The sequence below is a fragment of the Cornus florida genome, unplaced genomic scaffold (assembly GCF_030987335.1).
Source record: "Cornus florida cultivar Cherokee Brave unplaced genomic scaffold, ASM3098733v1 CherokeeBrave_3.0.0_Hap2_Chr05, whole genome shotgun sequence".
In the NCBI taxonomy this organism is placed as follows: domain Eukaryota; kingdom Viridiplantae; phylum Streptophyta; class Magnoliopsida; order Cornales; family Cornaceae; genus Cornus; species Cornus florida.
In genome coordinates, this window is record NW_026775575.1 from 94,798,889 (window position 1) to 94,826,684 (window position 27,796).

General features: G+C 38.8%; 1 protein-coding gene across 8 annotated transcripts; it reads left to right on the forward strand.

Annotated features, from left to right (window-relative positions):
* The first annotated feature begins 1,357 nt into the window (after positions 1–1,357).
* Positions 1,358–27,396, forward strand: LOC132307748 (uncharacterized). 8 transcript variants are annotated; one of them, XR_009482308.1, is made up of 10 exons: positions 1,358–5,018; positions 5,344–5,460; positions 17,275–22,555; positions 22,864–22,990; positions 23,157–23,281; positions 23,365–23,575; positions 23,711–23,948; positions 24,089–24,171; positions 24,254–26,334; positions 27,172–27,396. XR_009482308.1 is itself a non-coding variant. In XM_059805594.1 (4 exons), exon 4 carries the CDS (start codon positions 7,645–7,647, stop codon positions 9,139–9,141), a length of 1,497 nt encoding a protein of 498 aa, XP_059661577.1. In that variant the 5' UTR covers positions 1,358–1,538; positions 1,820–5,018; positions 5,344–5,460; positions 6,851–7,644; the 3' UTR covers positions 9,142–11,793. The 8 variants fall into 8 exon arrangements, 3 of the variants coding, with proteins under 3 accessions (XP_059661577.1, XP_059661576.1, XP_059661578.1); XR_009482309.1 differs by lacking the exons at positions 24,089–24,171; positions 24,254–26,334; XR_009482310.1 differs by lacking the exons at positions 22,864–22,990; positions 23,157–23,281.
* The last annotated feature ends 400 nt before the right edge of the window (positions 27,397–27,796 follow it).

Consider the following 27,796-nt stretch of genomic DNA (forward strand, 5'->3'; position numbering starts at 1 on the left):
CGGGAAGATTTCAAGAAGACGATCACTTGACACTCACTTACCCCAAATTTAAAGGACATATATAGGGGCATTTTAATGGAAATGGGTAATTTGATGAATTTTTAATAAATTGAGAGATTTTTATTAGATTTACTTAGTATAAAGGGATTATATGAAATAAATTTAATAGTACAAGGGAATTTTATGATTTTATCCTTTTGATTGTTGGCAGTTTTTGGGGTTGTTGTTTCTCTGTGCTTGTTTGTTTTTTTTTTTTTGGGGAAGGTCTCTGTGCTTGTTTGTTCGTCACAACCCGCCATTTCGTTTTTCCATTTTGTTTTTCTTGGTTGGGTCTATGCTCAAACAAGCCCACTTTTGTACATATCTCCTTTCATACTCTCTCTTACAAATATCATTCTCTCTCACCTCGTCTCTTCCCCGTCTTCGCTCGCTTTCAACCATCGCTCGTTCCTCGCATTACTTCTCGTCTCAGCCTTTGATGATCACAATTGGTCCACTACAGGTAAGACTTTACACACACATAAGCATATACTTATTGTGTGTATATATACAGCCCTAAATGTTACAGTTACAAACCCATATGCCCTTGGCTTGGTTTATATTTGTTTCTTTTTCATTGTCATAAATAGACAAGAATTGTGGTCTTTATTATAAATCAGCCAATTTTCTGTTCCAAGTCGAAGTTGCAATAAATGCAATTGTTATGCTGTGCAATACACCAACTTTGACATTTCTTAACGTGAGGCAATTCCTCCTCAGCTGCTGGTGTTTTCAGCCGCAATATATGACTGAAATATAGATTTGTTTCATAGTGATTGTTATCTCTTCAAACACTATCACCTCATGAATCTTCATCATGAAAAATTGGTACACTTCTGACTACAAGCATCTCTCTGAATCCTTCCTTTTTCATCCAACATTTTATAACAAACACAATTTATGTAATGATTCAATTATTTATTTATTTTTCGTGCTGCGTTTTGCGCGCCACACAGGCCCCGATGGCTGTTTTAGTCATTTTATTGAGCTGAGCATTTTTTTTTTTTTTTTTTTTTTTTTTTTTTTTAACCTTAAGACAACCGGAGGCGACATGATTGATTTTAGGATTTTCGGAAGTCCAGGAATTTCTCCTGATTTTGCCATTTTGAGTGAGGGGCATAATAGACTTTTTTCATGCATATACATATACATATATCTATGCATTGAGGTAAATATTTTAACGACTTGGATGACATTGCTTAGGAAGGGAAAGGACAAATGGATAACTTGCCAAAAAGCAACTAACCACATAATGATGACACTTGGCATCATTGGGACCACAAAGCAAAATGAAGACCAAGCCTAGTCTCCCTTCTTTTCCATATTTCGACCAACTCCCTTCTCTCCCTACATATATCTATCTACACACATATACTTCCATGCTAAAAGCTCAATTCTAGGAGGTTTAGAGTATGAATTTGGTGAGGCTATAGAAAGGCAAAGAATTACTTTCATGGCCACCATATTTCATCACCGTTTCTCTCTTGTGCTCAGTTAAGGTAGGTTTGCTCTAACACTTGTTGCTTCGTGTTATTGTAGGAAATAATATGTGATTCTCTTTCTCGAAAAACCTTCTTGATTCTAGACGTCTTTGCTGAGTTCCTTGTAATTGAACTGTTTTAAAAAAAAAAAAAATTAGTTAATGTATGTGTATTTGTTATGTATTTAATTTCCTCAAGTTTTCATAGCATGCTCTTTTTTTTTTTTTTTTTTTTTTCATGGCTGTTTTTTGTGCTGTATTTCCTACTAGGACCTTGTGTCTCATCCTATTAATTTTTAGGTGCCGTGATTAATTGAAGGAAATGGAGTTGCTGAAAGTGCTTATTTGTGACCATCCTGTTCATATAGATAATGTGTTTGATAAACTACTTGATTCCATTGTAATTTGAGAAAATGATGTAAACACGTGATTATGATAGTATATAAAGGAAACTATGGAAATTTAGAGACTTCTTGTTAATGTTTCCAGTAAGTTTGAGTGGTTGGTTTGATGATTAAGAAAGACAACATAAATTTTCTTCTTTTAATTTTGCTTGAAATAAATATTTTCTCCAAGGAGCTGTAGTGCTCCAATTGCTACGAAACTTTTATCACAGGTTTTTCTACATGTCCAAAACTTCTCAGATTAATTTCGGAATTTTTGGACCAACAGATTTTTTTTCTAAAAATTCGACAGCACCTACTGTCCAGATTTTATACTTGCTGGAAATCTGATTTTTTAATAATATATTTGACCAACTTCTTGACACCAGATCTTTATAAAAAATTCCAATTTTATACTTTCATAAGTCTAATTTCTAAAAACAAATTTATTGGAATTTTCTTTGCTCCGGATATTTTTTTTCAAATTGACGAAGTTTGTCAAAAGGTTTATTTTCAGCTCATTTTGGATAATCTATTTTACTTCTAAAATATGATCTAATTGAGAAACATTCAGCTTACATGGGTGGCTTAGCCTTGTTGCATTTTGAGTCTAGTTTCCGAAGAATTTTAGTTTGCCCTATTTCACTTAAAATTGAATTTTCCACGAATTTTTGATCAACTGCTACGCAGAATTCTTTCCAATAGGATGCTGCACTTGTGGACTGTTTGTTTTGTGTTCGGATAGTAATTCTGCACTTCTCACCATGAATGGAGGGTCTGTTGTATGAATTTTGGGGTTGATTGCTACATAATACATTGTTGTTGTTGTGGTTTGATCAGGTTTTATATGAGTTGTAGTCTGATTTTGGTACTTGAAACAAATATGAGTTTTTTTTTTTTTTATATTTGTGAAGAGATTCATTAAATTTACCTGGGGCTGTGGTTCTCCAAATGCTTTAAATTTTTTTTGCCACGGGTTCTCCTCTGTGTCTAGAGTCCATCTGGGAAATTTCATACTCTTTGGACGAATAATTATTTTTATAAAAAAAATCTGGCAGTGCTTACTGTCTGACTTTTATCGCTACTCAAAATCAGATTTTGGATAATTTATTTGATAAACATTCTGACATCTGAAAATTATCAAACCGTCAATATTTTTATCCCTTAGAGTCTTATTTCTCAAAATAAAATCCTTGGATTTTATCAAATCCACATATATATATTTTAAATGAATAAAGTGAGGATTTTAGTGAAATTTTCGGGTCGTGACAATTTTTTATCTCCCACTATTACCATTCTTTGTTTTTTTTCCCCTTCAATTTCCATTGTACCAAACTGGTCTTAAGAGCCAAAACACTAATCCCATCAACAAACTCTTTGAAAACCACCAACATTAACACAAAGCCAAAGAGAAAATAGTAAAAATTACTCAGCAAATTAACCCTGAATATATGAAAATTACGTTTATGCCCTTATTATTATATAAATAATTTTAGAATTAAATGCTCCGACACCACAGTCTTGCGTTTAATGCTTTCAGATTACTGTATGATATACAATTCAAGAAACTGAGATGATCAAATTGACACAAACATATAGTGTGATAGAAGGACGAAAATGAATCAAGAAATTGAGATGATCAAACAAAGTCAGGCCCCCCTCCCCCTAGGTTGCCAGAAAAAAGAAAGGAAAAAAAGTCAGGTCCACATGAGTTTGACTTTAGTGCCAGAAATGTGGAAATTTCAAGTGTCAATGGTCTAATTGGTGCTTTTAGAAATGTTCAGATGACAGCAAAAACATGGTCACAATTTCTTGAGAAAAATTGGCAATGGAGACCTTTCCTTTCATCCTCGTTTACTTACTGATCCCATTCTCAGTCTTAGAATTCTCCACAGCAGCTGATACTTTAGCTCCATATCAATCAATCACCAAGGGTCAGAGTTTAGTATCCTCTGGCCAAAGCTTCGAACTAGGCTTCTTTTCTCCCAGTGGTTCCAAGAACCTGTTCTTGGGAATATGGTACTACAAGATTTCTCCACAAACTGTGGTGTGGTAGCAAACAGGGAAAACCCAATTATAGATTCATATGGAAATCTAACTATCAACGGCGATGGCAATCTCGTGCTCTTCAGTGCCACAAAGGTGTCATCTGGTCCTCAAATTCTTCAAGAACCGTGCAAAATTCATCAGTTGCACAGCTATTGAATTCTGGAAACTTAATCCTCAAAGAGCTCAGTACTGATATCAATACAGAAAGTAGTTACATATGGCAAAGCTTTGATTTCCCATCAGACAAACTTTTACCTGGCATGAAGTTGGGATGGAACTTAAAGACTGGCTTAAATGGATATTTGACATCATGGAGAGATGCCACTGACCCATCTCCTGGAGACTTCACTTTTGGAGTTGACCTTACTGGGATTCCTCAGGTGGTTCTTCAAAAGGCATCATCGAAGAGGATTTTCCGCACTGGGCCATGGAATGGAGTTCGATTTAGCGGTGCTAGTGCGGCGTCAAACCTGGTTAGTAAACCGAGTTTTATAGTCGATGCAGACGAGGTGTATTATATGTACGAGTCTAACAATGACTCCTATATTACAACCGTAATGCTGAAACAATTGGGTATGCTACAGCGCCTCGTCCTGAATGAAGGGAGCTCCGAATGGGCTGTTATGTATAATATACCGAATGATCCCTGTGATGATTATGGATACTGTGGTGCCAATGGTATTTGCAGAGTTAACAATAGGCCAGTATGTGAGTGCTTGGATGGGTTCATTCCAAAATCGCAGGAAGAATGGAACCTCTTTAATTGGTCCCGTGGATGTGTGAGGAGGACATCACTAGAGTGCCAGAACGGAGATGGATTTGTGAAACTCAAAAATGTGAAATTGCCAGACCTGTTAGAGTTTTGGCTGAAGGAGAGTCTGAACCTTAAGGAATGCGAGGCAGAGTGCTTGAAGAATTGTACTCTTGTACAGCTTATGCTAATTCAGATATCAGGGGAGGAGGCAGTGGCTGTTTGATTTGGTTTGATTATTTAGTTGATATTCGTGATTTCGATATGAACGAGGGCGAGCAAGATATCTACATACGGATGCCAGCTTCGGAACTCAGTAAGCATACTAGTTGCTATACTATATAATATTCACATTCTGCTGTTACCCTCTTAGATGTCAGCCCCTTGAATCCTTTTATGAATACTCAAATCAGTTTGGTAACTTTGTTTGCTCAAATATTAGTACATAGGTTTCAATCTTTCTAGTAATTAGGTCAGTTTCAATTATGCTAATCGATTTTTATTATAATATGGAGGTCTTAAAATGAAATGTTAAGGATTCATGTCTAGAATTTCCTTTATATATGCTTTTCTGAAGGTATGCATGCCCAACAAATGAAGCTTTAAGAGTAATGATCAACTAACTTTTGTCATAAATTTAGACCATGATCAGAAGAAGAAGACACTGGTGCTGATCGAAGTGGTATCAACAGTTTCTGGGATGGTTGTCCCCAGCTTGTTAACTTGGTGTTTAATTACGAAGAGGAGAAAGGAAACAGGTATACCACCTCCTGTCTTTGGTATGATTATTGATACATTTTAAAGCAGTCATATGAATATTAGACAATTTATGCACTTGGATGGATATTTTGAACACTTTATAAAATCTCATTCCTTCTGAGAGTACTAAGGCCTAGTTTGGTGCGGTGGAATGGAATGCAAAAAAAATGGAATGGAATGGTTTTATTCCGCTCTTGTGTTTGGTGTTCAATTTTAAACTTGGAATCGTCATTCTCCACCATTCTTGGAGAATGGTCATTCCATCAATATTATTCTACCTTTTCACAAAAGGAATGACCATTCCATTCCAACTTTAGAAAAATACAAACTAAAAAAATATTAAAAAATAAAACCTAACAAATTACAAACCCACGCATCACCATCTCCTCCATCAAACAAACTGTCGGCATTATCACATCCTCTGTCAAACCCACCGCCGGCATCATCACCTCTATCAAACCCATAGCCGGCATCATCACATCTTCTGTCAAACCCACTGCCGGCATCATCACCTCTATCAAACCCACTGTCGGCATCATCACCTCCTCCATCAAACCCACCACCGGCGTCATTATCTCCTCCATCAAACCCACCACCGGCGTCATCATCTCCTCCATCAAACCCACTGCCTGATCTTGAACTTCAAAGTGATGGACCAAGACACAATAAAAAATCAAAAGTAGATCTGAAGCTTTTTTGTTTTTTGGTAAGTTAAAAAAAATAAATAAATAAAATAAAAAAAGAAGATCTGAAGCTTATTCGTGATACTTTCCAAATCTGTTTACATAAGCTTTTTCATTGATTTTGTGAAAGAATTGCTGAAACCATTCTTTCCAAATCAGATCCGTCCTCACCCGATCGCACTGAAGTTTCCAAATTGGATCACCATTCTTTCCAAATCGGATCACCATTCTTTCCATCACCTTTTCTCGCCCCAATCTCCAACACCTCACTTGCCCAGTTTCTACTTTCTCTCTACTTTCTCTCTCTATCTATTGCCCCAATTTCATTCTTACATACCTATTTCTATCCACTGGATTGGAAATAATTTCATGTTAATTTTTTAGTTAATTTTTTTTTATATTAATGATAAAGATAATTTAGAGAAAACAATATAAATGATGAAAAAGGTAAAACATTATAAATTTAATCAATTTTTATTTTTAGTCCAACCAAACAAATAAATGGAAATTATTATTTTACTTTTATACATTCCATTCTAGGTTTGTAATCAAACAAGAGAATAAGAATCATAATTCCCACTCTATTCCATTCCCACCTCTATTCCCATTCCATTCCAATTCATTCCACCACACCAAACTGGCCCTTAACGGTTAGTTGAATGGTACGGTTATCTACTTGGCATTTATAACACTTTTGATTGTGTAGGTATAGAAACGAAGAATGAAGACTGGGAGTTACTGAAAGTACAAAGAATTTTTCCCTAATTGTAGAGAGAGACTTTATACTTCCAATCATTTTCAACCTCTTTTCCCTCTCAATCCTCTCTATTTATAGATGGTTACAACCACTTAGACGGTTGTAACCACTCCTGGACTGGACCTAACTTCTTCTCCTTTGTTTGGGCTCAACTTCTTTCATCATAACATGGGCTCCCGCAATGACTTCTTGGATCTGGGCCCATTCAGTGTGGACTTGCTCCATCCCGGCTATCCATACCCGACCCGTTCTTAGCAATACGAATCATACCAAGCCTGGATCATTTTTGGTATCTTCATCTGCCCCCAATAATCTCTCCCTTCATTAATTAGGGTGAGATTATTGAAAAGACACAATCTTGGTCTGACGGCTCGGAGCAATGACATGAGGAATCGAACGGCTGGCACAAAGACCCAGACTTCGAGATCTGCTGCGCCATTTTTGCCTTGACCTTTTAAATTTTGTGTCACCTCCATTTCTTCTCTTTAAAAACCTTGATCCTCTCAACCTTTATCTTCCTTTAACATATCCTACTTTTATTCTCCGTTGTCGTCTTCCTGAGTTTCATTTGTCACCTTCCTGCACTTTCCAGCGATCTTTCTTTAGTTTCTCCGGCGAGTTTTTCTTTTGCGATTTTGGCTACTGTGCTGTTGCCGTGTTCTTCACAAACTCTCAAGGTCAGTTTTTTTACTACCCTTTTTGAAAAAGGAAACCTTTATTACCATAGATTCCTCCCCTTCTCCATGGCTCCTTCAAATCTAAACGCTATTCGTTTCAAGAATATCATTCCCAATGATGTCTCTCTCAGGATCTACCCAACAGAATTAGATGGGAGCTCTGGTGAGGGTCTCTTTCATAGGGAGGTTTTATTCTCCACCGTCCATTTAAACATCATTAGGTTCCACTTACACCCATTCTTTTGCTATGTTTTTAGCAAATTGGGGCTCTGCCCTCTGCAGGTTAACCCTAACTTCCTTAGGGTAATTTCAGTCATTCTGCTCTTGAACCGTGACAGGGGTCTCAACCTTGATATCATTGACCTTCTCCTTTGTTACCAAATTAACAAAATCAAACAAAGTGATCTGTACTATCACTTCTTTCCTATTGATAAACGGTTGATTTGCACAGATAAGAACTCGTTTGAGAAAGGTTGGAGACAAAACTTGATTGGGGTTAGTGGGAATTGGCGGACTCTGTTTGGTCAATCTTTCTCTATCCCTTCCTCCTTTGGAGTATGCTCTGTCTCTGGCTACAAAAAGCTGAAAACACATCCCACTGAATGCCATTGTGAAAGTTGCCTTCCCCGTTTTTGTACTTTTCTTTGTAGATGTCTTCAAATTCCTCATGACGAACTGGTTTATAGCGTTTACAGGGCCAAACTAGACGTCTTACAAGAGAGAGTGCTGAATAACGGCCCTTTAGCTACAGACTTGCTTACTCCTAACAATCTCTCTGACATCTCTTTCTTAGGGTTTAGAATGGAGAGTATTCAGATTCCATCTTTCAGCAAGAGGAGGCGTTCTGCTCCCATCCCTTCTGCTGCTCCTGTTACCATATCTTCCTCTACACCTGCTACCACATCATCCACCTCTGCTGTCTCTGCCCCAGAACAAGTTGTGATTTCTCCAGTTGTGACTCAAGTCACAGATCATTTTGCTGTTGGGCCTTCTGAGCTCACCCATGCTGAGAACCTTGCTGTGGATCATTCTGCTGAAGCCCATCCTGCTGCTTCCATCATTGTGTCTTCAAACATTTTGTCTGACACTTCTTCAGAGAACACTCAGGATGCTGGAGGTTCTCAGAATAGTGGAGGGCCAGTTAGTACTAGTCTGTCAGAGAAAAGTTTTGGAAAGAGGCCAATGCCTGAGGGCGGTCATGACCAGAGTGACGTCCCACCAGCCCGGAGGACCAGGACGGCTTCATTTAGGATTACCTTGCCCCCAGCTCGGTTTTTAATTCCAGAGGGTGAGTCTCCCAGAACCTCTGGTCCAATATCATCCGTTCTTACATGGCGACCTTTGCTCAGCCGTGAAGATGGCTCGACCATTGGCCCTACAAATTCTATGTACAAGGACCCCCTCACTTCCTTTGCTTTCTATAAGGGTTTCTGGATTCCCAAGGATCTTGAAATTCAGAACAAGTTGTCCTTTGGTGAGATGTTCCAGCGGTTCCCAACAGTTGCCATGGAGGTAACTTTTCTTCTTATTGAGATATGTCTCTTTTCTACTTTAACTTTTTAGTGGCTGGACTGACCAGAATCTCCCTACCTCTGTGCAGACTCTATTCAGGATGTTTACCTTTCAGAAGACCATTGAGGTTTTGAACAAGAAGCTCAAATCTCTCTTTGTAGGCCTTAAAAGATCTGTTGAAGCGGAAAGCCGCCTTGAGGTCAAAGTTGCTGAGCTTGAGTCTAAGCTGAGTGAGTTAGAAAAAAGGGTTGTCGCCTTAAAAACAGAGAAAGACGATCTGGCAAATGAAAGAGACGCCCTGAGAGCTGAACGGGATACCCTTAAGGTTGAACGGGACTCTCTTCAGGATGAAGTTGATGTTCTGAAGACTGAGAAGAGCGTTGCACTGACTGAAAGAGATTCACTTAAGGCTGAGAAGGGAGACCTTCAGCGTTTACTTATTCCTGACCTGTTGTCTCATGCCAACTCAAAGGAAAAGCTCTTAAGTGAACGTTCTTCTTTGCTGAATATGATTGGCAAAGTTGAAGGGGGTATGAGAGCTCTCCTTGCCCGCTTCACCAGAACTAGTGCCCTCTAGTACGCTGAAGGGTATAGAGACGGCTTTATTGACCGTCCTCCCTTTGAAGGTGAATCTAGTTCTTGTGCTGGTCCGGATGAGTTGGACGCCTCTTTGGATATCCACCCACCAAGCAACTACCAAAATCCACCCTGCGACCTTGCTGAGAATATCTTTATCGAGTGCAGAGAGGTTGCAGCCTCAGGAGTTGTTCCACCCTTCCATCCTCTGAACATCCTTCCAATTACTATTATCGTGCCCTCCACTTCAGTTGCCTCTGACAGACTCATGCTGGCTGAGGGGGTGATTCACCTTGACTCTCCTTCCAAGGATGATGGTGCAGCAGAGAATGGAGAAGACCACGATGGGCCAGAAGGTAATAATGGGGAGAACAACGAGTCACAGCCTGGAAAAGACCATGAGAACTAGCATTCTGCAATCGTTTGCATCAGTTTTTTTTTTTTTTTTTTTTTTTTTTTTTTTTTTTTTTAAGAATGTAGCTTCATGTATCCTTAAAACATCAAGCTATGTGCCTCAGGATTATTTTGGAATGAAAGAATAGGGAATGACAATACTTACTTTCAGCAAAACTTTCATTCTTCAAGTTTTCAATTTTCAACCTTTTAAACTTCATTTTTCATAAGTGTTTGGCATTCGGCTTGTAGTGCCTGCTGCTACTGACATTTGTTAAGTGTCTGGCGTTTGGCTTGAATGCCTCTTGCCACTCAGTATTGATTCATTTTTGAGCAAGTATTTGGCATTCTGCTTGTAATGCCAACTGCCACTAATTTTGTTAAGTGTCTGGCGTTGGCTTGATTGCCACTTGCCACTTGGCTTTATTTTATTTTGAGCAAGTGTATGGCGTTCGGCTCATAGTACCAGCTGCCACTGACTTTGCTGAATGCTTGGTGCTCGGCTAGAACGCCACTTGCCACTCGGCATTTAGTTTATTTTGAGTAAGTGCTTGGCGTTCGGCTCCTAGTGCCAGCTGCCACTGACTTTGCTAAATGTCTGGTACTCGGCTAGAACGCCACTTGCCACTCGGCATTTAGTTTATTTTGAGCAAGTGTTTGGCGTTCGGCTCATAGTGTCAGTTGCCACTGACTTTGCTGAATGCCTGGCGCTCGGCTAAAACGCCACTTGCCACTCGGCATTTAGTTTATTTTGAGCAAGTATTTGGCATTTGGCTCATAGTGCCAGCTGCCACTGACTTTGCTAAGTGGGAAGGATGTCAATTAATTTTTGAGCAAAGTAAACATTTTTCATAAAACTTGAAAATTTTGTACACTTGCAAGTATGCAACTCAAAACAAGCATATTGTTTGAAATTAAACTCTACTTCTACTGGTAGTACCTTTTCAAAGACGTAGCATTCCATGGCTTACTGACCAACCTTCCTGCCATGGTCTCTAGGATGTATGCCCCATTTCCTATGACTTCTGCAATTCTGTATGGACCCTCCCATGGGGAAAACATCTTTTTGACTATCCCCACCTTCCTTTTTAGAACCAAATCTCCAAGGGCGAAATCTCTGTGCTTCACCCTCTTGTTATGGCTATTTACGAGCCTCTATTGATAAGAAGCAAGCCTTATTGCAGCTGCATCCCTTTTCTCCTCCAGGAAATCAAGATTAAACCTTAGTATTCTATCATTCTGCTCTTGATTCCACGCCAAGCTTCTAACGGTTGGAACTAAGTGTTCGACTGGTATAACTGCCTCGGTGCCGTACGCCATAGCGAATGGGCTCTCCCTAGTCAGCCATCTTGGGATTGTTCTGTAAGCCCACAAGACGTTCGGAAGCTTATCTGACCATTTTCCTTTTTCATTTTCTAGCTTCTTCTTGATGCAGACAAATATTGTCCTGTTCGTGATCTTAGCTTGACCATTAGGCTGGGGATGACTGACTGCTGCTAACTTCTGATTAATTCCATATTCTTCCAGCAGCTCCTTCACTTGCTTGCTATCGAGATTGGTTCCATTGTCCATAACAATCGACCTTGGTACACCAAAACGACAGATAATATTATTCCAGATGAAGCGTTTTACTTGAGTTTAGGTGACACTAGGGTACGGCTCTGCTTTCACCCATTTGGTGAAGTAATCAGTTGCTAGCAGAATATACTTGTTCTGCGATCTTGCGGTCGGCAGAGGGCTAACCACATCCATCCCCACTGCGCGAAAGGCCATGGCGTGGCTATTACGTGCAAGTCTTCAGGTGGTTGGTGTATCAATAGCCCGAACCTTTGGCATTTATCGCATCTTCTAGAGAATTCTTCTGCATTTCCTGCCATATTTGGCCAAAAGTACCCTTGTGTATTTGCTTTGTGTGCCAAAGATCTTCCCCCTGAATAATTTCCGCATACACCTTCATGAATGGTCTGTATGATATGTCTAGCCTTTGTTGGGGTAACACACTTTAAGTATGGATCCGAAAAGGACTGTCTGTACAACTGATCACGCACAATAGCATACTTCGCGGCGTTGAACCTGATTTTTCTTGCTTCATCTTTCTATTCGGGTAGCACACCATCACGTATGAAAGCCATGATCGAATCAATCCAGCTCAGCTCATATAGTATAACATTAACTTGCCGAGCGCTCGAATCAAGCAGCTCGTTAAAAATGGATGGCTGGATCAACACGTCAACCGGGATGACCCTAGCCAGAGTTTCTCCAGAACTGGATGCACTACAAGCCAAACGATCGGCATCTTCATTATACTCCCTCGATAATTGAATGAACCTGATCTGATCAAAGTCTTTCACCTCACGTAGAACCGCGGTTTGGTATGCTTCCATGGTCTCGTCTTTGGTTCCGTATTCCCCAGTGACTTGCCGAACGATTAGCTGTGAATCGATATACGCAATTAGATTCTTGATCTTCAGCTCTTTAGCCAACTTTAGCCCAGCTAATAATGCCTCGTATTCAGCCTCGTTGTTGGTTGCGTTAAACTCAAGTTTGATCACTTGGCTCAGCGTGGTGCCCTCTGGTGTTTGCAATTGGATTCTAATCCCTGCCCTCATTTGATTTGAAGAGCCATCTACAAAGAGCTTCCATAAGGAACAACTATAATCTTCCACCAAGTCTTCAACATCACATTCAAGTAGGAAATCAGCCACTGCTTGACCTTTGACTGCCGTTCTGGGTTCATATGTAATATCAAACGAGCTCAACTCAATGACCCATTTTGTCATTCTTCCTGATAGGTCTCGATTGTGTAAGATCACCCTTATAGGAAATGTTGTTAAGACGACAATCGGATGGGATTTGAAATAATGTCTGAGCTTCCTTTTTGCGTTGACCAATGACAAGATCATCCGTTCGGCCTTTGAGTACCTTCTTTCTGGCTCGGCCATTGTTTTGCTGACATAAAACACTGGGAATTGCTTTCCGTTTTTGCTACGGATCAGAACGGCACTAGTCGCGATGCTGGATACCCCAAGATACAGAAAAAGCTTCTCATTTGGCTTAGGAACAGATAGAACCGGAGGGTTACGCATGTAATCTTTCAGGCTGGTCAGTGCCTGTCGTTGCTCATCCCCCCAAGCTTGCCTTCCATGGCCTCGAATTGTATCAAAGAATGGTTTACAACGGTCTGAGAGCTTAGAAATGAATCGGCTTAGTGCAGCTATTTGACCTGTGAGTGCCTGCATTTCCTTAATTGTCTTTGGTTTTGCATTTCTGATCAGAGCTTCTGCCTGGGCTGGGCTAGCTTCAATTCTTCTATGATTGACCACATGTACCAAGAATTGACCAGTGCTTACGTCGAATGAACATTTGGCCGGATTAAGCTTCATCCCGTACTTCCTCAACATATCGAACACATCCTGTAGGTGCGCTAAGTGATCATCCTTCTTCTTACTCTTGACCGCCATATCACCAATGTAAGCCTCTACAGTTCTCCCTATTTGGTTTTTGAAAATCTTGTTGATCAGCCTCTGATAAGTAGCTCCAACATTCTTTAATCCGAACGACATGACTTTGTAGCAGTAGGTCCCTCGTTTAGTAACAAAAGAAGTTTTCTCTTCATCAATTGGGTCCATGGGGATTTGATTATAACCAGAATAAGCATCTAGGAAGGTTAATCGCTCGTACCACGTTGTGGTATCCACCATTTGATCAATCCTTGGCAATGGAAAGCTATCCTTTGGGTAAGCTTTGTTCAGATTAGTGAAGTCAATACATACTCTCCATTTCCCATTCTTTTTCTGCACAACGACGACATTGGAGAGCTAGGCCGGGTACTGAAATTCTCTAATGAATCCTGCCTCGAGCAACCAATCAATCTCCTCAGCTATGATCCGATTTTGTTCTAGTGCAAATCTTCTCTGTTTCTGCTTCACAGGTTTTGCGTTCGGATCCACATTGAGGGAATGACAGGACACAGAAGGACTAATCCCTAGCATATCTGAATGGCTCCATGCGAATACATCTGCATTCCGAGTCAAGAAGTTAATCAACCCTAGTTTTTCCTCTTCAGTAAGTCTGGATCCCACCTTCGTTGTTCGATCCGGTTTCTTATGGTCGATCTGCACATCAAGAAGAGGTTCTGCGGTCAGAACTGGCGGCTCCTCCGCCCCACCTTTGCTGGGTGGAGGCTTCTGTAATTGCTATCTTGGACTGGCAGAACGGATGGGATTTTTCCCTTTTCCAGCATATTTCAAAGTCACTGAATAACATTCTTTAGCTGTAACCTAGTCCCCATGAATGTCAATCACCTTGGTCCCATCTGGACCCAAGCATCACATCACTTGATGTAGGGTTGATGGGACACCTTGAACTCTGTGAATCCACCCTCTTCCCATCAAGAGGTTGTAGGATGGATGAATTTCCACGACCACAAAACTCTCAGTCAAAACTCTCTCAGCAGCTTATACTGTGAATTCCACTATTCCAATGGGCTTCACCCGATTCCCATCAAATCCTAGCAATGGATTTCCTGTGGGTTTAAGTTTCTCAGGTTCAATCTCAAGCCGGTCGAACGTCACTCTGGGCATGACATTTGCACTACTTTTTGGATCAATCAGAACTCTTCGTACCAGGCATTCTGCAACTGTTAGACTGACGACCAATGGATCTTAATGAGGAACCTGAACGCGTAGCAGGTCTGTTCTATCAAACTTTATCTGTGCGGATGCATTCTGCTGGTGCAAAGCATGTACGCTGCCAATCATTCTCTTCAACTAGGCCTGGTGTAATCGCGTTCTGAGCAACTCCTCTGACTCCGTTGTTTATTCAGGTCGGCCATGAATTGCATTTATAATCCGAACGGGCTGAGTGCTGTGGTGGTTTGGCCTTTGATTTCTCTTGATCTATTCAGTCGGTCGGTTCTGCTCTTGCGCTGGACCTTGAACATAGCCTGCAAATTCCCCTTTTGCTATCAACATCTCCACTTGCCTCCTTAGGTTCCTGCATTCGTTAGTCTGATGTCCAAAATCACTATGGAAAGCACAATGTTTAGTTTGATCTCTCTGTTCAAGAGGTTGTTTGATTGGTAAAGGAGGGCGAAACTTATCTTTGTTCTCTTGATACAGCCTTGCCAAGGTGACTCTGAGTGGAGTAACTAACTCCTCCTCCCTGGACCTTTTCTCTGCCTTCCAGGAGGTCTGACGTTGCGGCTGAGCTTGTTTTTGCCGGATCTTGGCTTTGGACTTCTCTTTTGTCGAAATAATTGACATCTTCCTTGAATTAGCTGCCTCTTCTTCTTCAAGACGAACAAAACCGTCAGCTCTCTTGTTCAGTTCGTCCATGGTCTTCGGCGTATTGACCACCAAGCTTGTGTGGAACGGTGTCCCCCGGTTCATTACAAGTTTAAATGCTTGGACCGCTATGGATGGATGACATTCCATTACCATGCTTTTAACAAGGTTGAACCGGGTGAGGAAAGCTTGGAGTCGTTCATCTTCGTGCTGCCTCATTGTGAAAAGGCTTGATACATCCTTAACCGGACGTTTATTCCCATAGTACTGGCTTATGAACTTGTCACACAAGTCCTGGAAACTAGCGATTGAGCCTTAAGCCAGATTCTTGAACCAATTGAGGGCTGGTCCAGCCAAACTTGTAGGGAAGCACTTGCACATCAAAGGATCGTTGTTAGTATTCAGAGCCATTTTCAGCTGAATGTGGTAGATGTGGTCGACCGCGTCGGTTGTTCCATCAAACAGAATAAAGATCGGCGTGGAAAACTTATTCGGATTCGGCATGTTTAGAATTTCATCAGTGAACGGAGATGCAACGGTCCTTGCTGATGAGCGCAATGCTTCGTTCTCCCTTAAAAACCGTGACGGAACTCCCCGATCGGCAGATTTCCTTTCTGAACTGTGGTAGTCAAATATTGCCATTGAAGGTCGATAGGGTGGATCAAATAATATGTCCTCTACAAACTCACTTTGCCATGGTGATGCAACCCTATGATCACACGCCGGTGCTTCCTCTCTCATGATCCGTTCGCGATGTGGCTCCAAATGAGTAGATCCTTCTCGATCTTCTACTTGACGGACATTCGGAGGTAGATCGTCTATTATAACTTCATCACGACGTGGATCAACACAATTAACACCTTCTGGATCACCTTGACGAACACCATGGGACGGTAAGACTCTGTCTCCTTCCGGAGGTGGCCTCGGAATTGTAGGAGCCTCACGACGCTCTATTCCAGCGTGCAACTCTGCATTTTCTTTCCTCAAGGCGTTGATCATGTTCATCAACTCATCGAGCTTCGTCTGTTGGCCATTTTTTAAAGGATTTGAGCTCTCCTCTCCGATCATCATTCCTGATCGGAGCAAAGTCATCAACCGCAGATTTCTTGATCAGATCGGAGCTTCGCTAACACGTACGCACCAGATCTGGACTCAAACTTGCTGAATTCTGTTCGCTACTAGCCGGATTAAGCAATCTCAACAAATCACAACTATGCAGCTCGCCGGATCAAGCACAGATCAGATCTGCGTGGATCGGACGCCAACCTTTCGAAATCAACTGGAACCAAGATTCACCAAGACAGATCGCATTTCCATCAATTTTGATTCAGCTTTTAGAGATTAATCGTCTTCTTCGCAGAGTGCTTTGAATCGAATCGATCTGGATCAACACCAATCAATCCTCTTTGTTCTTCTCACAGACGGTGCCAATTAAAAGTACAAAGAATTTTTCCCCAATTGTAGAGAGAGAAACTTTACACTCCCAATCATTTTCAACCTCTTTTCCCTCTCAATCCCCTCTATTTATAAACGGTTACAACCACTTAGACGGTTGTAACCATTCCTGGGCTGGACCTAACTGCTTCTCTTTTGTTTGGGCTCAACTTCTTTCATCATAACATGGGCTCCCGCAATGACTTCTTGGATTTGGGCCCATTTAGTGTGGACTTGCTCCATCCCGGCTATCCATACCCAACCCGTTCTTAGCAATACGAATCATACCAAGCCCAGATCATTTTTGGTGTCTTCAGTTACCATTTTTTGATCTGTTCACTATTGCAAATGCCACTACAAACTTCTCTTCCACAAATATGCTTGGAGAGGGTGGTCTTGGTCCTGTTTATAAGGTTAAATAAGTAATCTGTGGTTAGATATGTAATAAAAAAAAGTGAACCTCATCATTTTAACAATTATTTTCAAAAATTTGTAGGGTAAGCTAGCAACGGGACAAGAAATAGAAGTCAAGAGGCTTTTGAATAATTCCGGACAAGGTGTACAAGAGTTCAAAAATGAAGTTACTTTGATTTCCAAACTTCAACACTGGAATCTTGTTAGGCTGTTGGGGTGTTGCATTGAAGGAGAGGAGAGCAAGGGCAGAGCCAATTAAGGCCCAAAAGGGGCACGTGCCCCCCTCACTTTGCTCCAACCTACTATACATAGATACATATTTTTAGTATATATACACATACTTACATAGTAATTTTAAATAATGCCCCCCCTCAAATTTTCAAATTCTTTTAATTTCCTTTTGAAAAAAAAAAAAAAAAAATTACATATAGTCCTTCTTTGAATATACAATATATTTTTCCTTTTCTAATTTTTGTTTCCTTTTTCAAAAAAATTATTTTTTCACTTATGTATAATTATGTATTTTTCTATTTTTTAAAACTTATTTCATTTTATCGATGACATTTGTGATTGTATTTAATTAAAATATTATTAATTAATATTTTGATTCTTATATTTGTAACTATATTTTTTTTACGGTATTTATTTAGTATATTATTTTACAACTATTTTTTTCTTATTTGCTTTTTTTATTTTAAAAAATTATATTGTCATATTTATTAAAAAAAAAAAAAAAATTTTAACAAGTGCGTTGTGCCCCCTCTGAAATAAATTCCTGGCTCCGCCCCTGGAAGAGAGGATGCTAATATATGAGTTCTTACCGAACAAAAGCTTGGACTATTTCATTTTTGGTCTAGTTCTCTTGACCATTTATCTAATTGACCAATTTCATAGAGTAGTTTATGCATTTATGCAGTAGAGCAGTGCGTAGAGTCCACTGCTCTATTGTAAAAATGATAACTGATTTAAAACTTATATGGATGGAAATGTTGTGCATATCAAAATGGAAGACAAGAACTTCCATGGCAAAAGTGATTTGAAATTGTTTTGGGCATATCAAGGGGACTTTTCTACCTTCACCAGGACTCAAGATTAAGAATCATTCATAGGGATCTCAAAGCCAGTAACATTTTACTTGATGATGAACTCAATCCCAAAATTTCAGACTTAATCAAATACTAAATAATAGAAAAAAATTATCATAATTAACTCAAATATTCAAAAAAAAAAAAAAAAAATCATAAGGCATAGACAATGTTTATGGTGAAATGACTTAACTATCCATAATAATTGGGTTTATACTGGTAACATATTACATAGGTCATATTCACGATTATAACATGTTGAGTTAAATGGGTCATAAACGGATTACACGGGTTGAATCCCTCAGCCCTAACCTGACACGGTTAAGTAAATGGGTTAATCGTGTCGACCATTTTATGACCCAAACTTGTTTATGCCAAATCCAAACCCTTTTAACTCGTGTCGTGTTCATGTCGGGTTATCGTGTTGTGTTATAATTTGTCACCCCTAATCAAATGGCATGCTCTAAAGTGTGCCATTGTACTCCAACTAAGAAAGAGGTCACGTGAACCAAAATTGGAAGCAGCATATGGATCCAAGATAACACTGTTTTTGTATGAAAACCCAAAACTACATATATATATATATATATATATATATATATATATATATACACACACACACAAACATGAACTTTTCAGTCTAATTATGAACCCTCAATTATCCGTCTTCATACTAAATTTCAAATGAAGATGTAAGCCTGGAATTAATACAACTGTAAATAAACCATGGCAGTGAGAATTTGGTTATCTCATATAATGCTCTTGCTAGTAGGGGCGGCTCGAGCCTTAATAAACCATGGCAGTGAGAATTTTGTTTATGAGTTGTGACTATTTTTACCAATATTGTTTAGTTGAATATGTCTTCTAGAAAGTATGAATCCGGATTTGAAAAACTAAAAAAAAAAGAAAAAAAGAGAGTGAAGAATAGATAAACTAATTCAATCTCAAAAGGAAGCTATTGATAAATTTGTTACAACTAATAATCAAAACCTAACAAAAAGTTGATAAAATCATATCTATGATCAACTATGTCACAAGAAAGATTAAATAAATTGGTTATATTGTTTATTGAAAAAGATATTTTAACCACACTTACATATAAGAATTTAATTAGTAATTTTGCATTTAAAAAAGCAAGAAGGGTAATTTTTAATTAATTATTATTTAATACTTAATATATTACATATTATGCTATGAAAATGCCACTTTTTTTTTTTTTCGCCTAAGGCCTTGAGTTACATTGAGCCGTCCCCGCTTGCTAGCATGCTGAAACATAGAGTGAGAAAAATAATAATAATAATTGCTTGGCAATTTCTCCCCCTGCACATAAAAAAAAAAAAAAAATTGTGAGAGGTTGGTTTTCGGTAATTTATCCCGTTTCACAAAAAAAGAAAAAAAAAAATTTTTTTTTTGCAGAGATTGAGATTCTATACGCTTGACGTTGAATTTAGTCATGAGAGATTAGGTGGTGGTGACAACTGACATTAGTCTATTAAGTCAGTCAACCTTTGACCACTGGTTCATCTACCTCCCCAGTACTTGGTAAATTCAAGCAAAAGGCTTTAGTTTACAATAAATGACATTTGCGATGTTTTGCTTTTTGAGATTTTTTGTCTTATTTAAACAAATTTAATTATAACGGTAATTTGGTAAATGCAGAATGACATCGACCAGAAAGTAACAGACATTTAAATTTATGGGACAAGTTGTTCATTTTTGAAATTACATGAACGTACTTGCTCACTTTTATATCATAAGATGATATTTTACTCATTTGGTGAAATCAGGAGGGGTTTTCTTTTCTTAAAAATTTTGAGATTAATTTATCATAGATTGACTTGAATCATGATATCCCTATTTCCTTTTGCCATTTGTCGAACAATTTCTCCAATTTTTCTTTCCCTCTTTCGTCAATAATTTTCCTTTATAAAGAGTTTAACATAGTACTATTTCCTTATTTTTTAAAATAAAAGGTGAAAGGACTAAAAATGAACTAGGTCACACTCGGGCTGGTCCATCAAGCCTGAAGCACTATTGGGCCGTTAGGCCATGCATAGACCAATGCACCAAGCCCAGGGCGCCATCAAGACATTACCAGGCCCAATTTCACCAACATTATGAGCACACATCCTATTTAGCATGGCTCGAGGAGAAGACCCAGCCCGGAAGGACAACCAAGAGAAAAGTTTTAGGGCGAATGTAAACTTCTATAAGTGAAGTGAGAGAGAGAAGGAAACGGAGGTTGTTTGGAGTGTGAGAAAATTATTTCTTAATATAGAACTATATTTTCTTGCATCTTCATCTAGCGCCTTCTGTAAGAACTAAAGAAAGATCCATCGATTTCAGCAACGAATGTGATTTAAATAATTTTAATTCAAAATTCGTTGCTTATATATGATAATTATTTATGAAAATTATCTTCAAAAGTAAATGTAGCATGAAAATTACTTATAGAGTTGCTAGGTCAAATAATTTAAAATACTTAAAAAAATGCGTAATTCATGTATGTTTTTATATGGCATTTTGTTACATATAGTCTGGTGTGATTGAGACGTGTTTGAAAAAAATTATGAGCAGGTGATAAAAGGAAAAAAAAGGTTGAAATAATTAAGTCATTATAGAAAGAGAGTTGTGATTATCAAAATTGGAGACTAAATAGATACATAAACGTGACAGAATTTAAGTCTCCATAATTACACAATTCTTCTTCTAAATAAGTGTCTCACGGTAATCTTACTCCACCTCATTTGATTTAAATATTGTGACTTTCCGGCTTTGTATGACCTGGGACAAAACTTATGGACCAATAACTGTTATTTGACACTATCGTAAACGGACCGGAGGTCCGGAACGAATAAAGAAACTGAGATGATCAAACATAGCAGGCCCACCACATTGGGTTTGATTTCAGCGCCCACAAATCTGGAAATTCTAATGATAAGTGGCAAAACTGATTCTCAAATAATGTTTCTGTTGACAGCCAAAACATGGTCACAGTTTCCGAGAAAAATTGCCAATGGAGACCTTTCCTTTCTTTCCTCTTGTACTCACTAATCTCACTCTCATTCTTAGAACTCTCCGCTGCAGCTGATACATTAACTCCATACCAATCAATCACCAATGGTGAGAGTTTAGTATCCTCGGGCCAAAGCTTCAAACTAGGCTTCTTTTCTCCCAGTGGTTCCAAGAACCTGTTCTTGGGAATATGGTACTACAAGATTTCTCCACCAACTGTGGTGTGGGTAGCAAACAGAGAAAATCCGAATACAGATTCATATGGAAATTTAACTATCAACAACGATGGAAATCTCGTGCTCTTCAATGCCACAAAGGGTGTCATCTGGTCCTCAAATTCTTCAACAACTGTGCAAAATTCATCAGTTGCACAGCTACTGAATTCTGGAAACTTTGTCCTGAAAGAAAATACTGATGCTGATACAGTAAGTTGCTACATATGGCAAAGCTTTGATTTCCCATCAGACACACTTTTACCTGGCATGAAGTTGGGATGGAACTTAAAGACTGGCCTAAATAGACACTTGACATCATGGAGAGATGCCACTGACCCATCTCCTGGAGACTTCACTTTTGGAGTTAATATGACTGGGATGCCTCAGCTTGTTATTCAAAAGTGATCATCAGAGAAGATGTACCGCAGTGGGCCATGGAATGGAGTTCGATTGAAACCAAATGCAGTTAGTATACCGAGTTATACAGCCAATGCCCATGAGGTGTATTTTATGTATGAGTCTACCAATGACTCCTATATTGCAAGATCAATGCTGAATCAATTGGGTATGCTACTACAGCGGTTCATTCTGAGTGAAGGGAGCTCTGAATGGGTTGCTATGTATACAACACCGAATGCTCCGTGTGATGAATATGGACATTGTGGTGGCAATGGTATTTGCAGAGTTAACAATAGGCCAGTATGTGAGTGCTTGGATGTGTTCATTCCAAAATCACAGGAAGAATAGGACCTGTTTAATTGGTCCCGCGGATGCGTGAGGAGGACATCACTGGATTGCCAGAACGGAGAAGGATTTGTGAAACTCCAAAAGGTGAAATTGCCAGACCTGTTAGAGTTTCGGTTGAAGGGGAATTTGAGCCTTAATGAATGCGAGGCAGAGTGCTTGAAGAATTGTTATTGTATAGCTTATTCTAATGGAGGAGGCAGTGACTGTTTGATGTGGTTGGGCGATTTAGTTGATATTCGATACTTTGATGACAAAGACAACAAGCAAGATGTCTACATACGGATGCCAGCTTCGGAATTCAGTAAGCATACTTGTTGCTATTCTATATAATTGACATTCTGCTATTACTCTTTTAGATGTCAGTCCCTCAAATCCTTTTATCAATACTCAAAGCAGTTTGTTTGCTCAGATATTAGTACACAGGCTTCAATCTTCCTAGTAATTACGTCAGTTTCAATTATGATAATGGATCTTTATGATACCATGGAGGTCTTAAAATGAAATGTTTAGTATTCACGTCTAGAGTTTCCTTTATTTATGATTTTCTGAAGGCATGCCCAACAAATGAAGCTTTAGGACTAATAACAAAATTAACTTTGCCATAATCAGAAGGAGAAGACACTGGTGCTGATTGTAGTGGTATCAACAGCTTCCGGGATGGTTGTCCTCAGCTTGTTAACTTGGTTTGTATTTAAGATGAGGAGAAAGAAAATAAGTATACCACCTCCCCTCTCTGGTATGATTATTGATGCATTTTAAGGCAGTTATTGTCACTTGAATACTAGAAAATTTAGGCACCTGAATGAACATTTTATAAGGTTTCATTCCTTCTAAGTGTAGTAGATGGTTATTTGAATGATAACAGGTATCTAGTTCCATCTATACCATTTTTGATTGTGCAGGTGCGGAAACTCAGAATCAAGACATCGAGTTACCATCTTTTGATCTGCTCACTGTTGCAGATGCCACTAATAACTTCTCTTCCACAAATATGATCGGAAAGGGTGGTTTTGGTCCTGTTTATTAGGTTAAATAAGTAATCTTTGCTTTGATATGTAATAAAAAAAAGTGAACCCCACGATTTTAATGTTTCTATTCGAAAATTTGTAGGGTAAGCTTACAACAGGAGAAGAAATAGCAGTCAAGAGGCTTATGAATAATTCTGGACAAGGTCTACCGGAGTTCAAAAATGAAGTTATTTTGATATCCAAACTTCAACACTGGAATCTTGTTAGGCTGTTGGGCTGTTGCTTTGAAGGAGAAGAGAGGATGCTAATATATGAGTACATGCCGAACAAAAGCTTGGACTACTTCATTTTTGGTCTAGTTCTCTTGACCAATTCTCTTATTAGACCAATTTCATATTGCAGTTTATGAATTTATGCAGCAGAGTCCTCTGCTCTATTGTAAAAATGGTAACTGATTTTGAACTTGTATGGATGGAAATGTTGTGCAGTTTAGAATAGAAGACTAGAACTTCCGTGGCAAAAGCGATTTGAAATTGCTATGGGCATATCACAGGGAATTCTCTACCTTCACCAGGACTCAAGATTAAGAATCATTCATAGGGATCTCAAAGCCAGCAACATTTTACTAGATGATGAACTAAATCCCAAAATTTCAGACTTTGGGATTGCAAGAAGTTTTGGGAGAGATCAAATTGAAGCCAAAACAAATCGAGTAATTGGGACATAGTAAGTTTTGCAAACAAATGTCAGATACTTGTTCATCATTTTCTGATGCTTAAATTTGATAATTTTATGCAATGGTTACATGTCGCCGGAGTATGCCATTGATGGGAAATTTTCAGTAAAATCTGATGTTTTTAGTTTAGGTGTGCTTTTACTGGAGATAGTGAGTGGCAAGAAGAACATGAATTTTCATCATCCCGATCATTATCATTCGCTTTTGGGACATGTATGGTGAAATATATTTTATTTTATTTCTCTCTCTAGCTTCTTATTTGAGTTACTAAATTTGACGATTGTGATTGTTATAGGCTTGGTTGCTATGGAATGAACACAAAGCCCTGGAAATTGTGGATCCATGTTTGGAAAATTCATACATTGAATCTCAAATACTAAGATGTATTCAAGTTGGTCTACTATGTGTTCAGAAATTTCCAGAAGATAGACCAACCATGTCATCAGTAATTTTCATGTTGGGTAATGAAGGGATGAAATTACCTCAACCCAAACAACTTGGTTTCTTTGTGGAAAGAAGTTCCATTAATGCAAAGGAGAGATGCCATACTGAAAGTGGATTGACGATAACAATAATGGAAGGTAGATAGGAGATGCGTCTACTACATATTGTTGTATCGATAAAGTTGATGCATATCAAGAAATTGTTAGGTCAAGAAAAAAAGAAAAAGCAAAAAGATTGTAATACATATGTTCGGCTCACGGAGAAGCGCTGGTTCTGCTCTTTGGAATGTGTGGAATGTGGATACGATAGAATAGTGGGGGGTGCGGGCGTGCCAGGAACTGTAGTAGTTCCAAAGTGGAAATCCGAACAGTAATCCAGTTGGAAATTTGTAGGGATCAGGCGATTGTACGAATGTCTGGAATGATCACCTTCGAAGGGTCTTTTTTGCCTTTGAACAAGGACTTCAAACTATTTTATGGCTAATGGAAATGAAGACGGTATTGAAGGTGCAAGACTAGAAATTAAAGTAATTTAAAGTGCAGGACTGGAAATTTAGAGACATGGAAATGCAGTGCTAGGCTGGAAGTAACAAAGGAATGCTGGACTTAACTCAAGCGTTATGAGAATTTCATCGCATGGAATGAATGCTATAGAAGATAGCAAAGTGCTGAACTTAACTTAAAATGATGCACATTCATTGCTAGAATGGAAATACATGTACTAGCAAAGTGCTAAGTTTAGACATAGTGTAAACTCATTGTTGAAATGAGAGATACATGAAAGCAAATATGCTTATGTTGATGTGTTGTTTAGGCTGAGCAGGCTGGGTTTGTAAGTTAATCCTTAGTGCACTATTTATAGACTTCCTTGCATGCAGTAGCTGAGATGTGGTGACTGCAGCAAATTCCACTTGGCCTAGTCCGATGCTGCCAAGTGTCCATATTCTCAGCAGTTCCTTTTATTTCTGCCACCATCTTCTTCCTCCTTTCTTCTTGTTGTAGATTTCTTCTAAGGTTTCACTTGAACCATATCCCTTTTCTCTTCCATGAACTTATATCGTGGGTAGTTTTAGAGTGGGTCTTCCACTCGTCTTCTCCATAAATTAGCACATGCCCCATGTCTTCTTGTTCTCCTTTCTTCAAGCACGATTTTATTGGCCCTGTTATCCACATACTCCGACAACCACTTCAATTAGTGGTAGTAGTTGCATGCAAAACCACCACTTTCAACTGATGTACTCTGTTTAACCATTTGGTAATATTTCTGAATTTCGTCATTTTTTTCATTTTTCTGGAATTTTCCGTTTACGTAAGGACATTTTCGTCTTCTCTTGTTTTACATGCCACACACTGTGGGGTATGCCGGTTGTGTCCGAGAGTGGGTTGGGGCGTTTCATTGAGTTCGGGACTCTTTGAAATTCAAAAGTTGTCATTTTGGCATTTTTCAATTTTTCGGACCGGAAAGTCCCGCGTGGGATCCACTACCGGAATTGTTGTGTACGGGGGTTATGGTTGGGTCCATTTGCATGATATGCATTTTATTTAATGTGTTTTATGTGGTTATAATATAGTTATGTGCATATAATTATTTGTGGAGGAAATAAAATAAAAAGGAAGATATTTTAATTTGGAGGGACCCTCCACCACTTTTCCTTCTTTTAAATGGTCAAGAGACCATTATTGGTCTCAAGTTTCTTTCTCTATCTCATGCCTTCTCTCTTTCTCTCCTCCTATTTTTCTTTTCTCTTTTGTGCAAGCTTTAAATCTCGATTTCTCTCAAACCGTTGGGAGATTTTTGATGCCGTTTATGGTAAATTGAAGAACACGACGAGATCTACGTTTTGATTGGAGCCAACGTTCATTTGGCCACCATTTTGGGGATCTCAAAATTCTTGGGTTTGAGGTGAATTTGGGGCTTTTCTTCAAATTAGAGGTAGGGGTCTCTAATACACGATTCTTCTTTTACTTTTGTGAATTTAATTCTTATAACTTGTTGAATTGCATGTTTAATTAGTATAAGTTCTTGGAAATTGTTTAAATGCCTTGTATGAAATTGTGAAAATGTGTTATTTGATATTTTGTGCTTAAACATGCTTATTTGAAATGAAATTTTGTGATTTACATGCTTAATATGTTAGAAAAATGTGAGATGGAAACATGATTTGTGTATCTTGGTGATTTAATTATAAAAGCATATGTAAACTCTTGTAGTTGAATTGATGAATGAAGTATGAAACATTCATGTATCCATTGGGAAAGAAAAAGAGGGAAAAATGTTTTAAAACAAATGAAATTGTTTTTGGGAAAATATATTCAAAGGCGTTTGCGAAAACCGGACGCCTATGAGGCGTCTAGTGGTCCGTGTTGTTAGTGTAATCTAGAAGGGAGTATAGTTGAGGTAACTAGGCCGGATGCGACGCCTTGGAGGTGTCTTGTGGTCGTGGATAGTTAGTCAACCCTCCATTCGTGATGCCTTGGAGGTGCCTTGGGTCGGATTACACTTACGGTTTGGAAGTTGAAGTGAAAATGTTTCGGATATGGGGATCGACATTTGCATAACATTGCACTTCATTAGACCATATGGTGTGTATGTGTTTGGATGACAATTGTTATATACTTGTTGTTGTAGTTGTTGCCATGTAATCCCTATGTCATGATCTCATTTTCTCTTTTACCTATTTCTTATGTGAATTCACGGGGTCATAAGAAGTGTGTCTTAAGCACCACATACTGAGTTTAGGCTTACCCTGTTTTTATTTAACATTTTCAGGGCTAGGAAAAGAAGTAGTGGATGCTGACCCATTATAAGCTTGAAGAAGAATAAAAGTTTATATTTTGTAATCTTTTGTATTTAGCCTATTCTTTTGTAAAGTTGTAACCTATGAAATGTAATTGTATTGTAATGTGACTATAATATTTTGACAACACTAGATGTATATTTGGAACTATGAGAACATGTGGAGGTGAATGGGCAATGGAGTTATGTTTTGATTAATTATAGATGTCTTTCAATTATATTATATCATGTTCTTTTGCCGTGAATTCGGAAATTTGACTGCATAACAGGTCCGGTATGGGTTTGGTTTGTAATAAACACAGTCAGGAACCATTCCAGGGAGTTGGAGTATGAGAAGCCTTGTTTCAGTTGGCTGATCCTCATCATCAGCCGATCGAAACCCCAAGTTCGGCTGACCGAACCCCCTTCATCAGCCGACCGATAGGCTATTTTGAAAAGTCCCGAAAGCATGTAAGTTTCACAACCGTTTTAGCCGACCGACCCTGTAGGTCAGTCGATCGATCCTGCCTTGTCAGCCAGCTGACTAAGGGCTATCAGCCGGCTGACCCTCCCTTTTTGGACCCGCACATTGACTATCTTTGTATGGTTTACATTTGGT